Here is a 22323-nt window from a genome sequence, read left to right as displayed (position 1 = left end):
TATTATAATTATACGTACCCTATACTGAAAATAGATTTTTAAAATCCCAGTCTATTAAAACCACAATTATTTGGATATCAAGAAATGGCTTTAAGAAAAAGAATTAAAACTTAAGTATTTACTTTATTATTGGGTTCAAACCCCACTTCAAGTAAAATCTGCTAAATGGATCTGAATTTGAAGGTTGTTGGGTTCGATTCCCGAGTGAAGCTTTTTCTTGTCCTTTTCGAAAGAAACCCCCTTCTATAATATTATGGAGTAAGGAATTCATGGTCCCGCCTTTTATCCCCGAAGGGGTAGGCTGAGGTGCACATTGTGACACGTAATGTCACTGTACAATTTACACCCACTTTTCACCATTTGTGTTATAAGTCCCATGTAATAGGGGGTGAGCCTATTATCATATACTGGACACAATTTCAGGCTATGCTACTACTGAGAAAATTTCGAAAACCCGAAAAAAGCCCAGTAACAGACCCGACCCGGGGATCGAACCCGAGACCCCTTTCCAGTCGACAGTCGGCTGAACCTATAGAGTTAAAACATTTTCCATTAGAATACAGAAACTAGTTCTGTATTCCATGACATTTTCCATTTAAATGCGACCTCCTCTTACCAAAAACAGAATAATAGATATTTATTATTCTTCATAATATGTTGTCAAGTGACAACATGTCACTTTTGTAGGTATTGTAAACAGCTGGCTGCCCTACCGCTGAAAATCTTTTGATACAATTTTTACGTTAAAGTAATGTAGTATTGTCATATTTTTGTTATTCACTATTGTATTTTTATCAATGTTTATTATGACGTATTGCAGTGTTAAGTCCAAAGTTGCGTAAACGGTGAGTTGCGGAACAATGATAATGACTCTTTGAGGTAGGCGTCCACAGACCTGCATGATACGCATTACACGCATTCCGTATGATGATATCAGTACGCATATTACGCATCGCATATTGGCATTGCCGATAATACGGTCCGTACGATTCGGATCAGTGGACGCAGTTGTATGAGTTTCTATACAAGACAAACTAAAATCCGTTGCGAACGAGGCCATTAAAGGCCACCAGATAGCGCTCTCTGGTAAACTTGAACCTTATAAACTGTGATCTCCTAATCGCCTAGCCTGGAGATTATGACAAACCCTTGGCGAGGAGGGAGCGTGGAGGCTTGTAGTCCTGTGCAGTGGGGCATTACGGGTTGCTGATGATTATTCCAAAAGTGCTGTAATTTTTTTATGGGAAAGGCCGGCAAACGAACGGGAACGAACGAGCAGACAGATCACCTGATGGCAAGCAATCGCCGCTGCCCATGGACACCCGAAACACCAGGCGTTACAAGTGAATTTAAGGGTTGTTGGGGAATCGAGGATTGGGAAGTGGGTAATTGAGCCTCCGGTAACCTCACACAACGCAAGCGTTGTTTTACGTCGGTTTTCTGTGAGGCCGTGGTATCACTCCGGTCGAGCCGGCCCATTCGTGCCGAAGCATGGTTCTCCCACACTTAAATTCAAGTAAATTTAATTCCAAGCCTTTGCTTGGTCGTGATTAGGTCTTTACCTATTCCGGTCGAGCCGGCCCATTCATAATAGATACTCATCATATTTCCAGCATATCTCAACATGTGCCGTTGGATGTTGTTGTGGATGTCGCTGGCAAGCTTCGTGGTGGCCATCCCCGAGGAACACCAGTACTGCGCCGTCCGATACAGGAGGCTCTGCCAGGGCAAGGGCCGACATATTGCCTGTCAATTTCCTGATGTAATGTCGGCTTCAGTTTACTTACTTATCTCTTTCATACTTCTATTGAAAGTAGGAGTCTAGAAGTATTAACACTCCGAAGCTGCAGTCTACCTAGCGAGTTATCGGGGTTTCTGCTCGAAAAGCAGGAGTAGGAAAGGGTTGGTTTTTAGTCAGTAAGAGTCTGAGACTCCCTTTCACCTTGTCGGAGGAAGGCGGAACAAATCATTGAATGATTTTCCCACCTTTTTTACTTTATTATTAGAATTAAATAAGAAGAATTAAATCAACCCTACGATAAGCGCCTTATGGCACTTGTGCGTTACGGATATTGTAGGATTTTTTAATTGTATCATCATTTACTCGAAATGGTGGCCGAAAATCCTGGAACTGTTTTATCAACGAAACAACCACTTTGTCACGTTTATTATTAGGCAGCTAGACACTGCCGCCGTAGAGCTAATAGACTTTTTCCATAAAAAAAAATCTATAAAATATTTAATGGTGATTTCAGTCTGGCCCCGGACCCTCGTGTGAACGCTACACACAAATTAAATTCACAAATGATTTGAAGCATTTCATCACCCATTACCTGAACCGGTAAGCATAAAAAAGCAGATAAACCTTATAAGCCAGTAAGAAACTTAAATCACTTAGTTCTATTAACACAGACTTCCTAATGTCACAACGAAAACGTCACTCCTTTTATCCCCGAAAGGGTAGGCAGAGGTGCACATTACGGCACGTAATGCCGCTATACAATGTACACCCACTTTTCACCATTTGTGTAATAGGGGAGAGCCTATTGCCATATTATATAGGGCTTAATTGAAGACTCCGTGCTACTACTGAGAAATTTTCGAAAGACCGAAAAGTTCCCAGTAATAGTTTGCCCGACCGACCACTCGACCAACGAGGCAGTCCTAATGTCTTCCTATTGTCATCATTTCTTAAAAACATCTTTTAAATTGCTAGACGTCGTCAGCGTATTGCCGCTGGCAATGAAAGAGTGCGTGGTGGCGTCCATCTTCCGAAGCCACAAATTATGATGCTGGTTGTAAGTACAATATCCTATTATCCCAATACAAACTTCTGCCACACCTGTAGGGAGCATCGATCTCAGAAAAACCTGAAAAGAACATCGGGCATTTTTGTATGGGACACTTACCTACGGCGAACAAAAATAAAATTAGGTACGGTGGATAGGCAATTAAATCTAGTTCACAATGGTATTGTTCCCATATCTGTGGGTCGTGGCAATAAAGAGAAATTGGACATTTAAAAAATATTTATAAATGTTTTTGGGCAATAATTGAAGAGGAAAAAGGGAATCAAAAATAATTAAAACAACATATTTTTCTCTTAACTTTTGGCGAAGGACTGCGATGATGATGACGAAGGACTGCGATGTAGTAAGATAAGCTAGCTACCTGCGCGAGCGCAACATAATACCAGTTTTAAGACTATGGGCGAGAGTGAGAACGAAACATGCACATCAACTTGACGGATTTAGTCTGATTGGGTTTATAAAAATACCACGGAGTGATATTTTAACTTACTGAGCGGTCGTTTAGTAATTAGGAAAAATAGTCAACTTAAAATATCATTTTCATTTTACTAATTATTTCCATTTTCCCATTATTGTGAATCAAAATAACTACACAATATTAAATATGATTGCAAACACTATCATTTAAAAATATTTTGGTTTATGTTCGCGACTTTTAAAAAATCGGGTAAAAAACGCCCGATGTCCTTTAAAACTGCGATCTCCAACTTAAGTTAACCGTCTGTCAATCGCGGATATTTTAGCAAGTTCCCTTTAAGTTCATAGTCCACCAGAAGACTGATGGTGATATCTTAGGTACTCTTATCAGGCCAAAGAGAACACTTACCGTAAGAGCTGTACCTATTCATTCTCAACCTACTTCTTAATAGGTCTCCTTTCCTAAATTGCAGGAATGGGATCGTGAGCTGGCTCTACTAGCTCAAAGGCTGGCGGATCAATGCCATTTCGTACATGATGACTGCAGAGCTACTGGTATGGTCTATAACTTCAAATTTTCTTGTGAATGAATCAATTTTCATCTAAGTTACAGAGACTGTTGAAGCGTCCTCCGATTTGATACGAAAGTTTATTACGATACCTAATTACTAATTAGTGCGGGTTTGCGGACGGCGAGCAAGGGTAGCTCGCCGCGAGACCAGCACCTGACCCGTGCATACAGCGCGTTGCGTTCCGCGCGTGTTTCAAAGAGCCAGACCACCAAAGATGGGGCGCAGTAGGGATGATGCCCGATCCGGAGCTGCGGACAACGTAAAAGGTTACCGGGGCTCCGGCTCAAAGCAGAAGGAACAGGGTGGTTTTTAAGTAAGATTCTGACACTCCCTTTCGCCTCACCCAAGATGGAAGAAATCATTGGATGATTTTCCCCCCTTAAAAATAACCTAAGTAATTCACTCTCTCCATGTATTCTGTTTTAGTCCGCTATCCCTACGCGGGTCAGACAGTGGGCGAGGTAAGGTGGCGCCGCTCCAGCGAGTCGGACGAGCTGAGCGCGCAGCGTGCTATACGCCGCGTGTTGGACGCGTGGTGGGGCGAGAGACGGCGCGTGCAGCCCAAGCAACTGACGGCGCCGTTTAGACTTACTGCTAAGTAAGTTGGAAGTTTTCTTGGGGTTAATTCGCTACCAAGTTATTAAAGTATTGGTACATTTTATAACCGACTTCCTAAAAAGGAGGAGGTTCTCAATTCAACTGGTATGTTTCTTTTTGTAATAAGTTTAGGCCTCTATACAATATTCAACCCCTACTACAAGGGTCTCATAACATACCTAACTAGTGACTTATCACTAGTTAGTAAAAAGGTAGTATAATTGCCATTATGGGCTACTATGTGCACCGGATTTATAAATAATTTAAATTGCAAATGAGCGAATAAAATCCTGTGGACCAGAAAATATTTGCCACCGCACTGCTCTGCCGACCGAACCGAACCGATTAAACGTAAGCGTCCACAGGTCCGCATCGTACGCATTCCGTATGACGTCATCGGTATGCATCGCATCAGTGGACGCAGTTGTACTTATGAGTTTATATACAAGACAAACTAAAATCCGTTACGTGCGATGCGCACGATGCGAGCCTGTGGACGCTTACTTTAAACGAAGCGCGCAGCAGCTCTCTCTGATAATCCTAAACCTTTAAAACTACGATCTCCAACATTATCCTTCATCATCCAGAGGCACAGTCTGGGGTCACTTCAGCCAGCTAGCAGTGTGGAACCTCCAGGCAGTTGGCTGCGGTGCCGTGCGCCATGGTGCCCACCACTCCCGTCTACTCCTCGTGTGTGACTTCTCCCACACTAATATGTTGGGACAGAGGACCCTGGTCGCTGGGCCCATGGCTGCCTGTCCTATCCACACGGCTAGAAGACCTAGGACAGCTTATCCTTTGCTCTGTGCACCGGTATGTGTTTAATGGCTTTTTACCCGACTGTTTGATTAAGTAGTCTCCAAGTTATTTGCTTTAGAATCAATGGATTTAGGATTCTTCCATTCGATATCTAAGAAAGTGGGAATAATATAAAACTGCATTGTTTTATTATTTTATTTATTTGATTTTTAGCCGTGGTCCCTCTGCAGGGCGAAGGTCTTTCCAACCCTTCTTCCACTCCTCTCTATGCAGAGCTTTCTGCGGTCAGTCCTTATCATAGGTGTCAAGTTGGTCTGGCCATGTGGTTCTAGGCCTGCAGCGACGTCTGTTGACGTTTGTTTTATTAAAAATTTAAATACCAGCGGCGATTGCCACGCTGCTTGCATTAACCGATTAATAGGTACAATGTAAAACTTTAGCTACCAAATATTATAATTAATTTTATATTGTTACTCAAATTATGTAGGTACCTACAACAAACAGATTCACCACCAATTTCATGGGCATCTAAATCCTGACAAAGCAACCAAAAAAACATCCATCCAGGTACGCCACCCAGTTCCCGCGGAGCCAGAAGAAGTGGAACTAGAAGATAATTACGAGGATGATGAAGAGGATGACCCGGACATCGTGACAGTGGATGTTGGGGATGTTCCTACACCAGCTCTTTGGATCACCAAGACTGAGAAACGAACTCCCGTACCCAAAGCCAAGCCTAAGCCCACCACGACCAGGGAGTTTCTTGAACAGCACACCAGGAAATTTGAGACGAAAAATATGTACCATAGACGTGAGTGACGTAACTCTTAAAACCATTCTCAATGTCAATTCAATTTCAATCCAATAGAATAAACGTCACGCCTTTTATCCAAGAAGGGGTAGGCAGAGGTGCACATTACGGCACGTAATGCCGCCACACAATGTACACCCACTTTTCACCATTCGTGTTATAAGTCCCAGGGGGTGGCCAGTACGCGCGCGCCTCAAAGAGCCATCAGACCACTACAGATGGGGCCCAGTAGGGCTGATGCCTGATCCGGAGCTGCGGACTACCTAGCAGGTTTATCGGGGCTCCGGCTCGAAAAGCAGGAGTAGAAACGGGGTGGTTTTTAGTCCGTAAGAGTCTGACACTCCCTCCCGCCTCACCCAAGGCGGGAGAAGTCATTGGATGATTTTCACCCCTCAAAAAAAAAAGAGGTTGGCCAGCAATGGCCACTTATAGACTGATACGAAAATGTGGACGTAAATCTTACGAAAGTTATATATATAAACTTCCTAGTAGATTGATAAACTTACGGATCTTGTTATTTTTCGGTGACATATACATTTGGTAATAATAATTTCTCTTCCCAAAGCGACGTACAAGCCGCAGTCAACGACGACGGCCAAAGAGTCCATCATACAGAAGCTGGATCGGGAGCTGGAACAGAAGACTCGGAACAAGGTGAACATCAACGTGAACTATAAGGAGGCTCAGAATACCTTCGACAACAACCAGTTCGACAATATCGTGAGGAACGACTGGAAGGCTCGGAAGAAACCTAACTTTGGACAGTGGCGGTAAGCGGCCTATAGAAATAGTGCTTCTGATAAAAGTTTGAAGCTAAAATTCTAATTTTACCCCTCTTTATTTTTTATAATTTTGAGGGGGGAAAATCATCCAATGTCTTTTCTCGCCTTGGGCGAGGCGAGAGGGAGTGTCTTACTGACTAAAAACCACCCCGTTCCTACTCCTGCTTTTCGAACCGGAGCCCCGGTAAACCCGCTAGGTAGTCCGCAGCTCCGGAAATTTTACCCCTCTAGAATACAACGACACTAAGTTACACCTTTTTATCCTCGAAGGGTCAGGCAGTAGTGGACATTACGGCACGTAATGCCGCTGTACAATGTACACCCACTTTTCACCATTTGTGTTGTAAGTCTCATGTAATAGGCGGTGAGCCTATTGCCATATACTGGGCTCGATTCCAGACTCCGTGCTACCACTGAGAAATTTTCGACAAACCGAAAAAAAGCCCATTAATACTTTGCCAGACCCGGGAGTCGAAACTGAGACCCCTTGTCCAGCAGTCGCACTTGACCAACAAGACAGTCTCTATATAATTTGGGGAAAAGAGAGTGGTACTGTGAAACACTGTGATTGCTTGTTGATATTATTTCCAGCCAAAGCCAAGAAAATCCGGAAAACTTGGAGGAGGTAATCCCTCTGACGACTCCTCGGCCCGAAACCACTGAGACGACGGAGGTCACCTTGGGGGAACTGTACCGCCCCACTCTTAGGGAGGAGCCGACTGAACAGCCGGTAACACTGAACACATTAATTACTATGTTATCGGCTTACTCACGTACTGTTTTGACGAGGAACTCGACTAGTTTCAAGCCATGCTAGAGGCTCATATTCATGAGCAGCATTCCGCGACACACGACGCGGCGATTGTCGCGCTGCTACTGAAACTAGTCGAGTTTCTCGTCAAAACAGTACGTGAGTAAGCCGATAACATAATAATTAATTTGGTATGTCTCATGAAAGTTACTGAACACATTGTTTTATGAAATATGGAGACGAATGAGCTGACGGATCACCTGGGGCCTTAGTCTGCTATTACAATCGTGTCAGAATGGTCGACCATTGAGCAGTGCAAGAGGGATGGAGCTATACAACCTATCTACTTACTTACGGCCCCTGATAGTAAGCAATTAGTACCGACCGTGAACAAGTGGATCCACCAAAGGAGATACAAATGCGTTACCGGCCAAGTGTATAAAAAAATATTGATTTATCGTCACACCACCTAGATGCCCTACACTACGTTTGCCTAGACGCGATCTCCATTCTAGAACGTCTACTCCAACAGTTATCGGTTCTTCGACAAATGTTTTTTTTATGGAATAAGACGGGTAAGCAATCGCCTCTGCCCATAGACGTTTGAAACACCATACGCGTTATAAGTGCGTTGCCGGTCTTTTGAGGGTTAGGAATCCAGGGATTGTTGGGGAATCGGGGATTGGGAAGTTTGGGAAGGGGTTGTGAATTAGGCCTCCGATCAAACTGTGACCGGCCTTACCACTTCAGCTTGCTAATCCTTTGGGCTATGTCGATAACTTTGGTTCTCTGTCGGATCACCTCGTTTCGGATTCGATCCTTCAGAGAGACTTGCCTATTATATTTCAGGTACCCCGCACTCTCCTGGAGATGTACCGGCCCACCGTGAGAGATGACAATGATAACACCGAACATGAGGTTTGTGCCTTCCGTACCATAGGTTTTTTTTTATGAAGACATATTACCTGATGGTAAGCAATCGCCGCCGCCCATGGACACTTGAAACACCAGAGGCCTTACAAGTGCGTTGCCGCGTTGCAGACTAACGAGGCAGTCAATATGATATTATGGTCAGCATGCTAATCGATTTTTCTAAAATCCTAAAATATTTCCAGGAGACCATCTTTCGTCCGAGATGGAGACAGACAAGGCTTAGACCTCCGAGGTAAGGCAATATACAATTATGTTTTACTACGTGAAATGGACTAGATGTGGATGTGACGTCATCAATGTTACTGACTCAACCAACATATTTTGTACTCACTGATGTCAACTGATTGAAGTCTTAAAATAACCGGCGGCACAATTATTGTGACTTAGAAAAATACGTAGGTATCTCGTTCTTTGGGGCCTCTAGGCACCCACCCAGTAACCTCAGGGAAGACGGTGGCACAGTGGTCACGAGCTGCCGTGCAACTTGCACAGTGAGGATCATGGGAGACGCACGTCTCCTTAGGGATGTGCCGTAACAAGCATTGCACCGTGGGGGCCCTGGAGGTCTACTAAGAGGACTCGGTGCTACTTACAGGTGTCTAGGGTGGCCACCAGGGCGGTTTCAGTGAGGTAAAAATCCCACACTCCCTAGTCTTTTATCTCCAAAAAGCTCAAGGGCACAAGATTTCCCACGTCATCAAAAAAAAAAATCTTGTTCCGTTTTGGAAAATCAATTCAATGTAATGATCTGATGTCTAGGCATATTTTATGAATGTGATTAGATATTTAGTTTATTTTTCGATAAATTCAATGTAATGATCTGATGTCTAGGCATATGAATGTGATCAGATATTTAGTTTAATTATTTTTCGTTTACAGACCGGGTGCAAACGCTCTTCTTACATACGCATCCACAGGAAAACCACCAAAGAAGGAATTTATTGTAAGTTAATTTAATCGGAAACTATGATTGGAGAACTATGAAAGAAATTGACTGCACGGTCGGCGCGGTGGCTGGGCAACAGGCTGTCGTACAACATGTAGCGGGTTCGATTCCCGCACGGAGCAACTCTTTGTGTGATCCACAAATTGTTGTTTCGGGTCTGGGTGTCATGTGTATGTGAACTTGTATGTTTGTAAACGCACCCACGACACAGGAGAAAATCCTAGTGTGCATCATATAAAAAGAAAAAAAAAACTTCTCACCGTTTTCTTTTGCAGGAAGCAGAGAGATTTAGGCCCATAATGACACTCCAAAAAAGACCACCAAACGATGAGAAGCCCAAAGGGGTATGTAGCAGTTTCTTTGTAGATCATAATGTAGAAAAACAAAATAGAATAATTTAAAATGTGGGATAAGTCTTTCCCCAAAACCAAGCTCAGTTTCAGACTTCATAGTTGAACAACCCGACCATTGTGTACAAACAAGGGATCCAAAAGGGCCAATATAGATTTGTTGGGATCATAGTAGATTAGCATATAGGTGCCGAGGCTCCGCCACAGATCAGTACCTACCCTTCGCGTTCGCCGCTCTAGTTGGCCGACTCGAAGAAACCCACCAATCAGAGCGCCAAACGCGCTCTTGTTTCGATTACTATTATATTATTACGATTTACGGCTTCCATTACCGCTTCGCTGTGCAGTCGCAAAACAACTAACCAGCTCGAAATTTGCGTTAGTGGACAGGCGATGACTAGTTAGCCTTCCTAACTACTGAGGCACTTGAAACGGTATAGCTTGGGTAAGACTAAAAATTATAGGATAAAATTTTTGTATGAGCAAATTGCTCATAGGGCGCCTTCTCACAGGTTAAACGTAAAGCAAACTATATGTATACTATATGTATACTAAAGGGACAGGAGTACAATTTGAATGGTTTTTAAGAGTTTAACAATCTCTCACACCTCAATTATGTTGGGAGAAGTCATCTGACAGTTCTCCACTCCAAAAAAAGGTTTAGGGAACAGAGAGTAAAGTTCCCTAAGAAAAGGAGGATCCTCCGACCAGGCGAGGTGTTCAGCCTGGCGGGCTTTCTGCCCAACTGTTGTTCGTTGGGATTTTCTATCCGTGTTTATTCGCATGTAAACTCCATATGTGCGATCCAGGATATTTATGACGTCATCCGTTGATTTTTGCTCGTCGATAGTCTATGTGCGACTTCTGTCATCTGTCACTTGTCAGGTGTCACGCCACAAGGGGTAATGTGAATCTCATTCTTAGCAATAGAACTTGGAGAGACTAACGTATTGTTTCCAGGCCTCCTTGAACCTGGACAAGGAAGATATCGACCAGTTATTTCGAGACACCGGCTTCAACATACACTGGAGGAAGCACACCACATGAGACTGCAATACATATGTGTTCCTTGTTTAGTTATTGTTTTATTTACCTACCTACCTACCTATATTATATACAGTTGGGCCAATACCATTGCAAAAAAAGGTCTTTTTTTGGGACAAGCCACCACCTCCCATACCGCTGCAACTCCTGTAAGCCAGGATCTACAGTAGATACAACCACGAAAACACCGGAACACTGAAGTCCGGCGCGTCCCAGGGCAATGAATGACTGTCTTGAATCCCGCAACGAAACAAATCAGAAGATGTTATTAGAGGAGAAGAAAAAGAAAACGATAGTTTCCACTGCTAGTTTCAAGCCATGCTAGAGGCTAATATTCATGAGCAGCATTCCGCAACACACGACGCGGCGATTGTCGCGCTGCTACTCTTTAGTATGTCTCACGAAAGTTACAATAAAATTATGGTACTTTTTATTAGTAGAATCCATTAGCATATTTTTGGAATGGAATCCGCGACACGTTGTTGCACAAAAGCTGATCAGTTATTCTTTTAAACACGTTGCCCCACACTGTGATTTTCTCCTGTAGCTATTGTGTGTACCACTGTAGTGACTACCCAGTTCTAGGCCAACCGTTCAATTCAGTGAGTATCCGATGTTCGATTTATGTAGATAACACACAGTGCCGGCGTTAGGGGGGGGCGTGATGGGCCGATGACCCAGGGCGACAAATTCTGGGGGGCGCCGATGCCGCCGCCGATGGGATCCGCAAAAAACTAACACTTGATATTGCTTCCCTCAAGTGGGCGCCACAATATTTTCGCCAAAGGTATCAATGGCCCTTACACCGGCACTGATAACACATCTCTCTCTACTATATTGACTTAGGTATACATACTCTTTCAAACTTGATGAGAGAATCTTTGGTTCTCTGTCATTTCTCCATGAGTATATTAATGTCAAATCAGTATTATATTTAATAACAATTTCATTTATAAAGTTGTATAGTGATGTGTTTCATTTGCGGCGGCGACAACTTTTGTTGCCGTTGCCTTCGTTGCATTCTGTGCATATGGTGTTTCGAACTGTGTGGTGGTCACGTTCATTCACATTGTAATGAAGATGATGGTTATATTAGTAGTTCTAATTGAATAACATGCGTATGAATATCATGGCGTATAATTAATGAATATTTATATTCATCATCATCATCATCAGCCGAGAGACGTCCACTGCTGAACAAAGGCCTCCCCCTTGAAGGGGGGGATTGCCATAATCCCCACGCTTGGCAGGCGGCTTGGGGATCGCAGTTAGGTCACCGATAAATTTGAGAATGCTGCTGCCCATTCCTTGGTGGCTGGTCGCAGTTTTAGGACGTACCCGGGTCCAATATTTATATTATTAGTGCAATATCACGATATTGCATTTTAGATTCCTGATATTTTTATTTTAAAATCGTTATATTTTTGTTACAAATTATTGGCCTTACTTATAAACGATCACTAAAGTTAAGACACAGCTAAACTACGTATTAAAAAATATTTTTACTCATAAACGATGATTAACGCTAATTAATGTCTTAGCGACTGCTTAAATAGCTGTCAACTTAATCAGTGTCGAAGCCTTGTTTAAAGACCTTAATTACCAAAATGGCGTCCGAAATTCGTAAAAGTCACAGCTGTGGTATATTTCAACAATAACACCACATGCAAACTTCGCATTGAATTGTGTTCTGTTTGCTGGGCTTTGTTCCGCTACTTAGGAAAGTGAAGTGGATAAATATTAAAAAATGGATATATTTGACGACGATAATAAATTACGCACATACCGTGACGAGATAGAAGAAATAAGAAATTTCAGGAATATTGGTTCAAGAAGGAGAGTAAAAATATATAATTCAAGATCGAACCCAATGGAGGAATTGAGTGAAAGCGACTTCAAGCATCGCTACAGATTCAGTAAAGGAAATATGGTGAAAATTATAAATATCTTAAGAAACGACTTGTCCATGGATAGCCGGGGCGGCAGTATACCTGTGGAGTTGCAAGTAATGGCAGCTATAAGATACTGGGGCCGCCATGAGATTCAAGAAGACTGTGCGGAAATTCATGGCATGAGCCAACAGACTTTATCAAGAACTGCTAAAAGAGTTGCTATTGCATTGGCTTCGAAAAGTTCTATTTATATTAAAATGCCTTCAAATTTAAGAGAAGAGACTGAAACTATTCGGAAATTTGAAACAATTTGTGGGTTTCCCCATATTACCGGTGCAATAGATTGCACCCATATTAAAATAAGAAAAGTTGGAGGAGATGTTGGTCAGTACTATATAAACCGTAAAGGACACTATTCTATTAATACTCAAATGGTGTGTAATGCAGATTTGAAGATCTGTGATATAGTTTGCCACTGGAGGGGTAGTACTCATGATGCAAGAATATGGCGTGAGAGTTCCATTAAAAGGAGATTTGAAGAACGAGAATTTAAAGGAAAACTTATAGGCGATGGTGGATACCCTTGTACCCCATATTTACTGACTCCAGTACTGAGACCCCGCAACGAAGCAGAACGGCGGTACAACTATAGCCACATTCGCACCAGGAACGTAATTGAGAGATGTTTTGGTGTACTTAAGGCAAGGTTTCGGATAATTTTGGAAACCATGAGAGGGTCTTTCAATACGATTAAAACGACAATTGTTGCATGTGCAGTATTGCACAATTTAGCAATTGAATTTGATGACACTTTAAGTTATGAAACCCCTTACACAGACAGTGATGAAGACACTGAGGCCATTGAACAGGACTCTAATAATTTGACACACATAACCAGAAACATTTTTATTGAGAATTTCTTTTAAAATACAAATGTAACATAGTATATAACATAGTTTTATTTAAACATTTTTTAACTTTTTTCCCAATATTTCTGTTCCAGATCCAAAATTGCTATTCTTTTCTTATGCAATTCATCCTCCCGTTTTTCTTTATTTTCTTTGCACTTTTTTGTGAGTAGAAATAACTGTTCCTCATAATTATCAGCAATCTGAAAAAGAAACAACAAGATGTATACAGAGTGTACCCTGAAGTCGACGTCCAACGGGCACCAGATGATCGGCAAGGTTCCAACTGCTTTTTGAAAAATATAAAAAAATCTAAGTTTTTAAATTACAGTGACTTAACGTGTTATCCACGAAAATGTAGACCCTGTGCCAGTTTTTTGACTCTTGTTGCTATAAATCTTAATTTTTTCGGCTGCAGTCTTCCTTACATTAACCTGAATAGTGCTCCAGTAATATGGAATTATAAATTCTTAGCCAACTGCTTTAGATTGGAAAACATTGTTAGTTTTAGAGGAACCAAAGACTCTGAATAAAATTTTCACCTTACTTTAAGTGACTGTACTGAATAAATTATGTATGGCGATAGTAATGGCAAATTTCACCAAAGTTGGCGCATTTAATAAGGATTGTAAAATGGTATAGCACTTTGCAAATTATTTCTTAAATTCGACACAAAAAAAGATTTTTCAACAAAACTCCGTTTCGATGAATTTATTTGAACTTACTAATATTTCTTCTACTGTACTCAAATCATACGTTACAACCTCGTATGCACTAGACAACACTTTGCACGCGATTTGTTATCATCATGTTGAAAATCAGCGAGGATCTCTTGTCAAACAACATTGCCTGTTTACTCATAATTTCGCTTACAGCTTTCGTCGGCAATATTACTAGTATTACTAGAGGAACTGATGTTGTGTCTCATGTTTCTCTAAATAATATTGAATGATTGCAATATGATGTTCATAGTGCATCAAACACATTATGAAATTTAATGTGTAGTACCTAAAATCAAAAGGAACGGACGCGGCACATTTATGTACACAGCATATCGACGCGGTAGTGAAATCAGGAGTAGACAGACAATGTTGTCAAGAGATCCTCGCTGATTTTCAATATGATAACAAGTAGCTTGCAAAGTGTTGTCTAGTGCATACGAGGTTATAACGTATGATTTGAGTACACTAGAAGAATTTTTAGTAAGTTCAAATAAATTCATCGAAACGGAGTTTCGTTGAAAAATCTTTTTTGTGTCGAATTTAAGAAATAATGTGCAAAGTGCTATACCATTTTATAATCCTTATTAAATGCGCCAACTTTGGTGAAATTTGCCACTACTAGCGCCATACATCATTTATTCAGTACAGTCAGTTTTGTAATTTATGAAAAAAAACATGCAACCATTAGGCATAACCATAAGTACTGTGATTATGATGTTACCTTGTTATTTTGTTTAGGTTTGTGTTTAGGCTTATATAATTCCCTTTTTATTGTGTGTTTCTCTACTTTTGTTGCTGCTAGAGGTGTTGATAAAATTGGATTTTGTTCCACATCAGGAGTATTAGATAACTGAAAAAGGAGAGCATATTAATGAATATTTTATTATAATGATTTCATTCAGTTGATAGTTGGATTACAAGTACCTGAGTTGATTTCTTGGAATCTACAATAATTGCTATTTCTGTGGTGGCTAACCCAGATTCTGACATCATCTTTTCAGTTGCTGTTGACTGTGACTGCAATAGACAATTATTATAATGTATAAATAAATAAATCATACTATGCGACAATATGAAATCAAACTATACATGCATACCTGTTTTATTATTTCTATAAATATGCTATCACTATCAAAAACATTACTATCAATCACAAACTCATTAGGCAATGACTGAATTAGTTCGAGATCTTCTTGTGGCGGACTTGGTGGTGGAGGTCCTCCACCAGTCATCTGCCTGGCCCGCCTATACTCCGACTCTCTAGTTTTAACTAGGCCTTTTGTATTACGCCACTGGGTGACAATTTGTGTCATATCCCTGGGCTTTTTATTAAGGCTATTAAAACTGAAAAAGGTTAACATTTATAAACATGAGTGCTTTCCACTTTGGTAGTAGAGATAATGAAAGAAATTAAAGAATTAAAATAAAACAATGCTACCTAAACAATATTTCTTGCCAAGCAGCTTTTTTCCTTGCATTGGTATTTGTAGTAGTGTCTTTTTTTTCTATAATATCAATTTTCTCCATTATAAGTTGTCTTAAGATTCTCTGCAAGAAAATAACAAAGTTCAGAGTTAGTACAATTTGGACAGGTATTTTGGTGCAACAAGATAGATACAGTACAAGTAACAATAAATTTAATATGATAATAACCTTTTCTTCTTCATCCCAGTTTGAAGATCGGGCCCTTTTCTTTTCCATTATATCACTAACACAACAAAAACACCACACCGCTGTATATTTATACAACACCAAAAAAATTTGAAATTACCACTCTTTTGACAATATTTGACACAATTTAGAATTTTGACGTTATGATTTTTTAATTTCTCTTTGGATAACAGGAATTTTACCATCACAATGTAGCTTTACGTTTGGTATTGGCAGCGTATAAAATAAAAACGTTATTTAACCATTGCTTAGTTAAGTGACGTGTAAACAGTGTTTATAAGTAAGAAATAGTTAATTGATAATTAAGGAGTTAATGAGTTATTAGTTAATTAGTTGCTTAGCTGTTGATTAGTGGATTTTTATAAGTAAGGCCGTATGTCTTTCAAGGAAATAAAAGTAATCGTACGGAAAGTTTGTTATCAGTATTTTGTTAGGATAGTGAATCATAGTTTTTAGAAGAATGACTCAAGTTGGTATGTATGTATGTAGGTACAACTTATCAGATATTAAAACTTGTGATAAGATGATGAAAGTTATAAAAAAATTGATTACGTAATTTCTACAAGAGCTTGGATTCTATTCCATGAGCCTCTTCGGAAGGTATTGACTCGGCATCTCCATATAAACTCGTTATAAACCGACCTAATAGTACCAAATATAGCAAAAACTGCGTGGCCATGTGTAAACGCGTATATAACAAACTACCCACATGGCTTAAGTGCCTTAATGCTAGTCTATTTAAGAAAAAACTATACAAATGGCTCAACCAACATAATTTTTATAGTCTTAAGGAATGTTTAGATTATAAGTTTTAGTTTTTTAATTAGGCAGTATTTTGCATGTTGTATTAACATAGATACAAACTCACATTTCTGTGATAATTTTAAATATTTGCATGCTTATAAATTAAGCAAAACATGTGAATTCCATTTAAATTGTAAGATCTTTGTATACCATGTTTTGGAGCAAATAAATATGTATGTTTCTATTTCTATTTTTATCTCCCGCAGCTCGAAACATAGGTAGTCATCGTGTTACAAATCGCAAAAATCTGGGTTATTTTGCTTGTTCATCTGGTTTTTCCAAACAAACCTTACTTTTCCTTAGAAGTTCTCTACTACAGACAAAATACTACCTATCATTAGAACTTGAGACGGGATATTTACCATGTTTATTTATGTCGGTATATCGGTAACTCATAGACATAAATCTATATATTAATACGTGATGCAAAAACTTTGGACGTCTTTTTACGATAATTGCGCGGACGTAGGAGGATAAAATTTGGTACACTTATAGTTTATGTGTAGGAGAAGTGCATAGCGCTAATACTTTTCAAAAATAATGCTTATAAAGTACATTAAATCAATAAATAAAACATTACACACACATGCATAGTATCTGATCGTATTTGACAAAACGTCAAAATCGATAGATATTGCGATGATATTCTCACGTCTCATATGAAAAGAGTTTTATAAAAGAGTTTGAGTTAAATAAAAATTATCCTTCAACGTACGTTAAGTGGTATTGTAAATTAAATCATATATGGTCGAATTTCGGCCACTAGGCGACCACTAGTAAACATAAAATCCCGTCTCAAGTTCTAATGATAGTGATAGTGACCATGTCAGTTTCAAAACTACGACAAATCTACTAGAATACATTTTAATTTCACAGGAAAAAACTATGAGTCGGTAAGCGACTCATTTTATTAACATTACTCATAGTCCAAGTCAACACCTGTTATCTGACGCTTACCTACTTTAAACCTGCCGTAGATAGTCATGATAACTTTAGGGCCTATGCACACCACGTTTATTAAACGCGCCGTCGACGCGCGTTTGTAGCGATACAGACGCGATACGCACGCAAGTTAGACGCAGCCTGTAGACCTTTGCACACCTGACGCGCGTGTGTAGCGATACAGATGCGATGCAAACGCGCGTGTCTAGCGATACAGACGCTGGGCTGGGCAACTGACTGCCGCGCAACGGGTAGCGGGTTCCGTTCCCGCACGGAGCAACTCTTTGTGTGATCCACAAATTGTTGTTTCGGGTCTGAGTGTCATGTGCATGTGAACTTGTAAGTTTGTAAACGCACCCACGACACAGGAGACAATACCAAAGTGGGGCAACGTTAAAAAAAGACGCGATGCAAACGCGCGTGTGTAGCGATACACGCGATACCACGCGTTTGTATCGATACAAACGACAACAAACTGCTCTGCAGGAGAAAAACGCGCCGGCGACGCGCGTTTCCAAACGCGTTTAAAAAACGTGGTGTGCATAGGCCCTTACACTCACAAATACTAAAACGTACAATATACAAACAAATGCGTCATAACACCGCTGCCCGCGGTTCTGTAAACTCGTGTACAAGACTTCACGTTTAATAAAAATAACAAATATCATTTTAAAAAAACTAAAGTGCAAATTGCAATTTGGTGATAGTCGCTACCAAAAAGGAGTTTGTGGAAAAGGGATTTTCGATTCTTGGGTAGTGCAATAAGGTGTAAAAATGTGTATTTCATGTCATTGCAACTGTGGTTCGTGTGGGAAGATTTTAAGATGCTTGCTATGTGTGACCTGCTGTGTCTTCCTGTTAAGGATGTGTGGTGTGGAGATCGATGCAGACGGCTGCTGTGGCGATGATGAACAGTAAATAAACGTGTTTAGTTAAGTGTTTCTGTTTGTTTCATTTAAAGTTTCCAATTGTGGTGTTTTAATGTGTATTTTAAGAATGATTAGGTATATTTTCTGAGTTTAAATGACTAAGTACTTAACAGGTAAAATAATAAGTCATTGTTTTCGAAATGGCTGGATTTATGTAGTTTTTTATATATTTTTGATGGGTGGACATTTGACTGCTATCTCGCCTGGTGGTAAGTGATGATGCGGCTTAGTCGCAATTTCAATAGTTGTAAAGTTATTGATCGTTTTACTAGAATGAATTAACGTCATGTGGGCGGTAAGTACATACATACATATCGTCACGCCTTTAATCCCCGAAGGGGTAGGCAGAAGTGCACATTATGGCACGTAATGCCATAATTATATCATTAAAATATGATTTTATATCTTGCAGTGATATATGTCTAATGGCTGTTTTTAATCTATACTTAATATTATAAAGCTGAAGAGTTTGTTTGTTGGTTTGAACGCGCTAATCTCCAGAACTACTGGTCCGATTTGAATAATTATTTTTGTGTTGAATAGTGCATTTATCGAGGAAGGCTATAGGCTATAAAACATCACGCTATGACCAATAGGAGCCAAGCAGAGCGGGTGAAACCGCGCGGAAGTAGCTAGTCTAAAATATACGGTCTACCTTGGCATACCTAGTTAACTGTATGATTGTATACGAGTTGATGCGTGTAGTGAAACTCGAGTGAGAGTTGCAATCTTTTTACTGTACAAAGGTACCTACAGAATAGGTAGGTACACAATTCTAATTAACAAGACGACAAACTCATTTATTTTTCTAAAGATGAGTCATTTCGAAGGTAATTTTAGACGATTTTACAATTAGGTAGGTATCATTAGCTATTAATTGCCTTAGGTATTAGACTGTTAATGAGTTATTTACTTGTTTAATTTAATACATAGCTGGATGCAAAAGCGTAATATAGGCACACCTAGCAGTAAGTAAGTACCTTTAGTTCTACAATCCAGAAGGGAGAAGTCATTGGATGTTTTTCCCCCCTTAAAAAAGTTTTGGATGTGTGTTATTTGTCAGTCAGTCGGTATTACGCCGGTTATTTATAACTTTGGAATCTTAAAACCCATTAACAACTAACATTTGTCCAACTTGCGGAGTTGAAACCTTCTATTAAAAAATATAGTCTAGTCTAATCAGTGAGTCACAGTAAATATTATGTATCAAATCAACATGATAAATTAAAGCCTTGGAAATGTAAGTATATGTATGAGTACCTACTTGGGTAGATAATATTTAATACGTGTGTAAATAATGGCCTAAATTTTGTGTTAGATAGTCAATAGTAGAAAGATAAGCATATCTAGGTGGGGAAGGATTTTACTGCAATGTTTTCATACACATCAACAGCCTATAAGTGGCCATTGCTGACCAAAGGCCTCTTCTCGCACGGAGAAGGTTTGAGCTGTGTTTCTATACTTTTATCGTCACCATGATCATCATATCAGCCACAAGCTGTCCCCTGCTGAACATAGGCCTAGGCGTTCTTTATTAGATCGCCTCTCCAACTTCGTGGATGATACGACGCCACCTATGGAATATACGCGCGCCTCAAAGAGCCATCAGACCACCACAGATAGGGCTCAGTAGGGCTGAAGCCTGATCCAGAGCAGCGGACTACTTTAGCAGGTTAACCTGGGCTCCGGCTCGAAAAGCAAGAGTAGGAACAGGGTGGTTTTTAGTCAGTAAGAGTCTGACACTCCCTCTCGCCTCGCCTAGGGCGGAAGAAGTCATTGGATGATTTTCCCCCTCAAAAAAAAACCTATGGAACTAGCTACTTAGTTACTTACCTACTTTAGAATAATTCTGTATTTACCAAACTATTGTGGATAGGTACAATATCCCCATTTTTTGTGTGAGGGTTCCGTAGCAGGTCTAATAGAAAACTCGGTGCACGTTTATAGGTGCTGAGGGTGACTACCGGTGTGATTTTAGTGAGGTAAGAATCCCACACTCCCTACTAGTCTTTCTTCCCAAAAAGCTAGGCGCCTTTTGCAGGTTTCCCCCCGTAAAAAAAGGTACAATATCACAACTAAAAACGTAACACAATTACTACTGGTTGAGTTAGGTAACCTAGGTAACTTAAATGCACTGAATAACAACGAGTTAGCATGCATTGTTTACCTGCCACCTACTTGTTTACTTGCGTGCTTGAAACATTAAATGTTAGAATATTTGTGTCGAGGGCTGCTTACACCACTAGCGACTAAGGTTAATGACCCTGATGGGTGACCTAATTAGGTATAGACATCATAGGCAGAGGTGCATATTATGTCAGTACTATAGGTCGGTGCTGCGGACAATGTAACAGGTTATCGGGGCTCCGGGTAAAAGCAAAAGAAGGAATGTAGTGGTTTTTAGACAGCAAGAGTCTGACACTCCCTCCCGCCTCGCCCAAGGCGGGTGAAGTCATAGGATGATTTTTCGCCCTCCAAAAGAGTATAATTTTATGTTATAACTACATAGACATAGGGATGTTGTTTTAAGGGAAAACCATATTGTTGTTGATTAAGCAAGTACCATGTTATCGTTTGTTATGAAACAATACGAGTACTATCATTATCTGATAATAATAGGGTGATTGCTTATCACTGAAGATAAGGGTTTACACCTGTACTTTATGCAAATAGAAGAGGCTGCATATCAAGGTAACCTAACCCATATCACAGATAAAAACCACACCCAAAACAGCAGTTTCAGCAGAAATATGTTCATTAGAGCAGTCAGCAGTGTGCTTTGATGAGCCTATTTAGAGCTATGCCAGGATAATGGATGCTAGGCGTGGAGATTTAGGTAGTTTAGGTAAGTACCTATGGAAAATTCCTGTTTCATAGAAGAGACGCATAACTTAGCAGTGGACTCTCGTAGACTGTTAAGGAACATAGGTAGGTATAGTACCTAAATTGTTTTGGGAATGGAGTCCACGAAACCAGTTGAAATCCAGTTGTTCACCCGTAACGTTCACGTTCACCAAGCAGTACCATTAGTATGAGTTTTTTTACGTCAAAGTCAAAGTCAAAGCATTTATTTCAATTAATCCTAAATAAGGCACTTTTGAAACGTCAAATTGAATAGTCTGTCAGTCTGTCTGTCAGTGAAGCTAGATGCTCGTTCTAAAGTGTTAAATTAATCGAAACAAGAACGCGTTAGGCGCTCTGATTGGCTGGCTCGAATATTTACTTTTAAAGTAATCGAAACGAGAGCGCGTTCGGCCACAGAATAATGTTCGGCGCTCTGATTGGCTAGTTCGAACAAATCAACCAATCAGAGCGCGTTCTCGTTTCGATTACGTAAAGCAAACTCATACTAAGGGTACAATTATTTATTGATTTATAGACAAAATAAGTACAATAGTCAGTTGGACAAGGACTCCACAACCGTGACCAAAGAGGTTTGAATGGTCAACGAAACTAAAAGTTATGTAAGAAGCGGTTACACCGTAAACCGTTCAAGGTTCAATTCCATTGTTCGTTGGCATCGTGTGACGATTGAACTCGTTTTATTGAGGAGACTATTCATTGACTGTGATCTGGTATTTATTTAAAAAATGGCAAGTATGTACATACTAAATTTGTCGTGTGTCGCGGAATGCTGCTCATGAATATGAGCCTCTAGCATGGCTTGAAATTAATCGAGTTCC

At 40.2% G+C, this 22323-nt stretch overlaps 2 protein-coding genes across 2 annotated transcripts; both read left to right on the top strand.

The window, feature by feature from the left end:
* Positions 1 to 672: 672 nt before the first annotated feature.
* LOC118270485 (uncharacterized) lies at positions 673 to 10804 on the top strand. The gene is made up of 15 exons (XM_050697950.1): positions 673 to 845; positions 1614 to 1762; positions 2256 to 2341; positions 2717 to 2798; positions 3701 to 3782; positions 4226 to 4397; positions 4984 to 5209; positions 5723 to 5966; positions 6532 to 6736; positions 7340 to 7478; positions 8349 to 8417; positions 8615 to 8664; positions 9312 to 9375; positions 9654 to 9722; positions 10689 to 10804. The coding sequence occupies exons 2-15, from the start codon at positions 1625 to 1627 to the stop codon at positions 10773 to 10775; spliced, it is 1713 nt and encodes a 570-aa protein (XP_050553907.1). The 5' UTR covers positions 673 to 845; positions 1614 to 1624; the 3' UTR covers positions 10776 to 10804.
* Positions 10805 to 12288: 1484 nt separating this feature from the next.
* LOC126911319 (putative nuclease HARBI1) lies at positions 12289 to 13593 on the top strand. The gene has a single exon (XM_050697956.1). It carries the CDS (start codon positions 12520 to 12522, stop codon positions 13588 to 13590), a length of 1071 nt encoding a protein of 356 aa, XP_050553913.1. The 5' UTR covers positions 12289 to 12519; the 3' UTR covers positions 13591 to 13593.
* The last annotated feature ends 8730 nt before the right edge of the window (positions 13594 to 22323 follow it).

The sequence above is a fragment of the Spodoptera frugiperda genome, chromosome 13 (genome assembly GCF_023101765.2).
Source record: "Spodoptera frugiperda isolate SF20-4 chromosome 13, AGI-APGP_CSIRO_Sfru_2.0, whole genome shotgun sequence".
NCBI classification, from domain to species: domain Eukaryota; kingdom Metazoa; phylum Arthropoda; class Insecta; order Lepidoptera; family Noctuidae; genus Spodoptera; species Spodoptera frugiperda.
This window is presented reverse-complemented; position numbering and strand designations above follow the sequence as displayed.

Excerpts from the sequence above, each read along its gene's own strand:
- LOC126911319 (XM_050697956.1), top strand. The coding sequence starts at position 12,520 with ATGGATATATTTGACGACGATAATAAATTACGCACATACCGTGACGAG.
- LOC118270485 (XM_050697950.1), top strand. The coding sequence starts at position 1,625 with ATGTGCCGTTGGATGTTGTTGTGGATGTCGCTGGCAAGCTTCGTGGTG. Across the intron at positions 5,967-6,531 it reads GAAAAATATGTACCATAGAC|CGACGTACAAGCCGCAGTCA; the intron begins GTGAGTGACGTA and ends CTCTTCCCAAAG. Across the intron at positions 9,723-10,688 it reads ACGATGAGAAGCCCAAAGGG|GCCTCCTTGAACCTGGACAA; the intron begins GTATGTAGCAGT and ends TATTGTTTCCAG.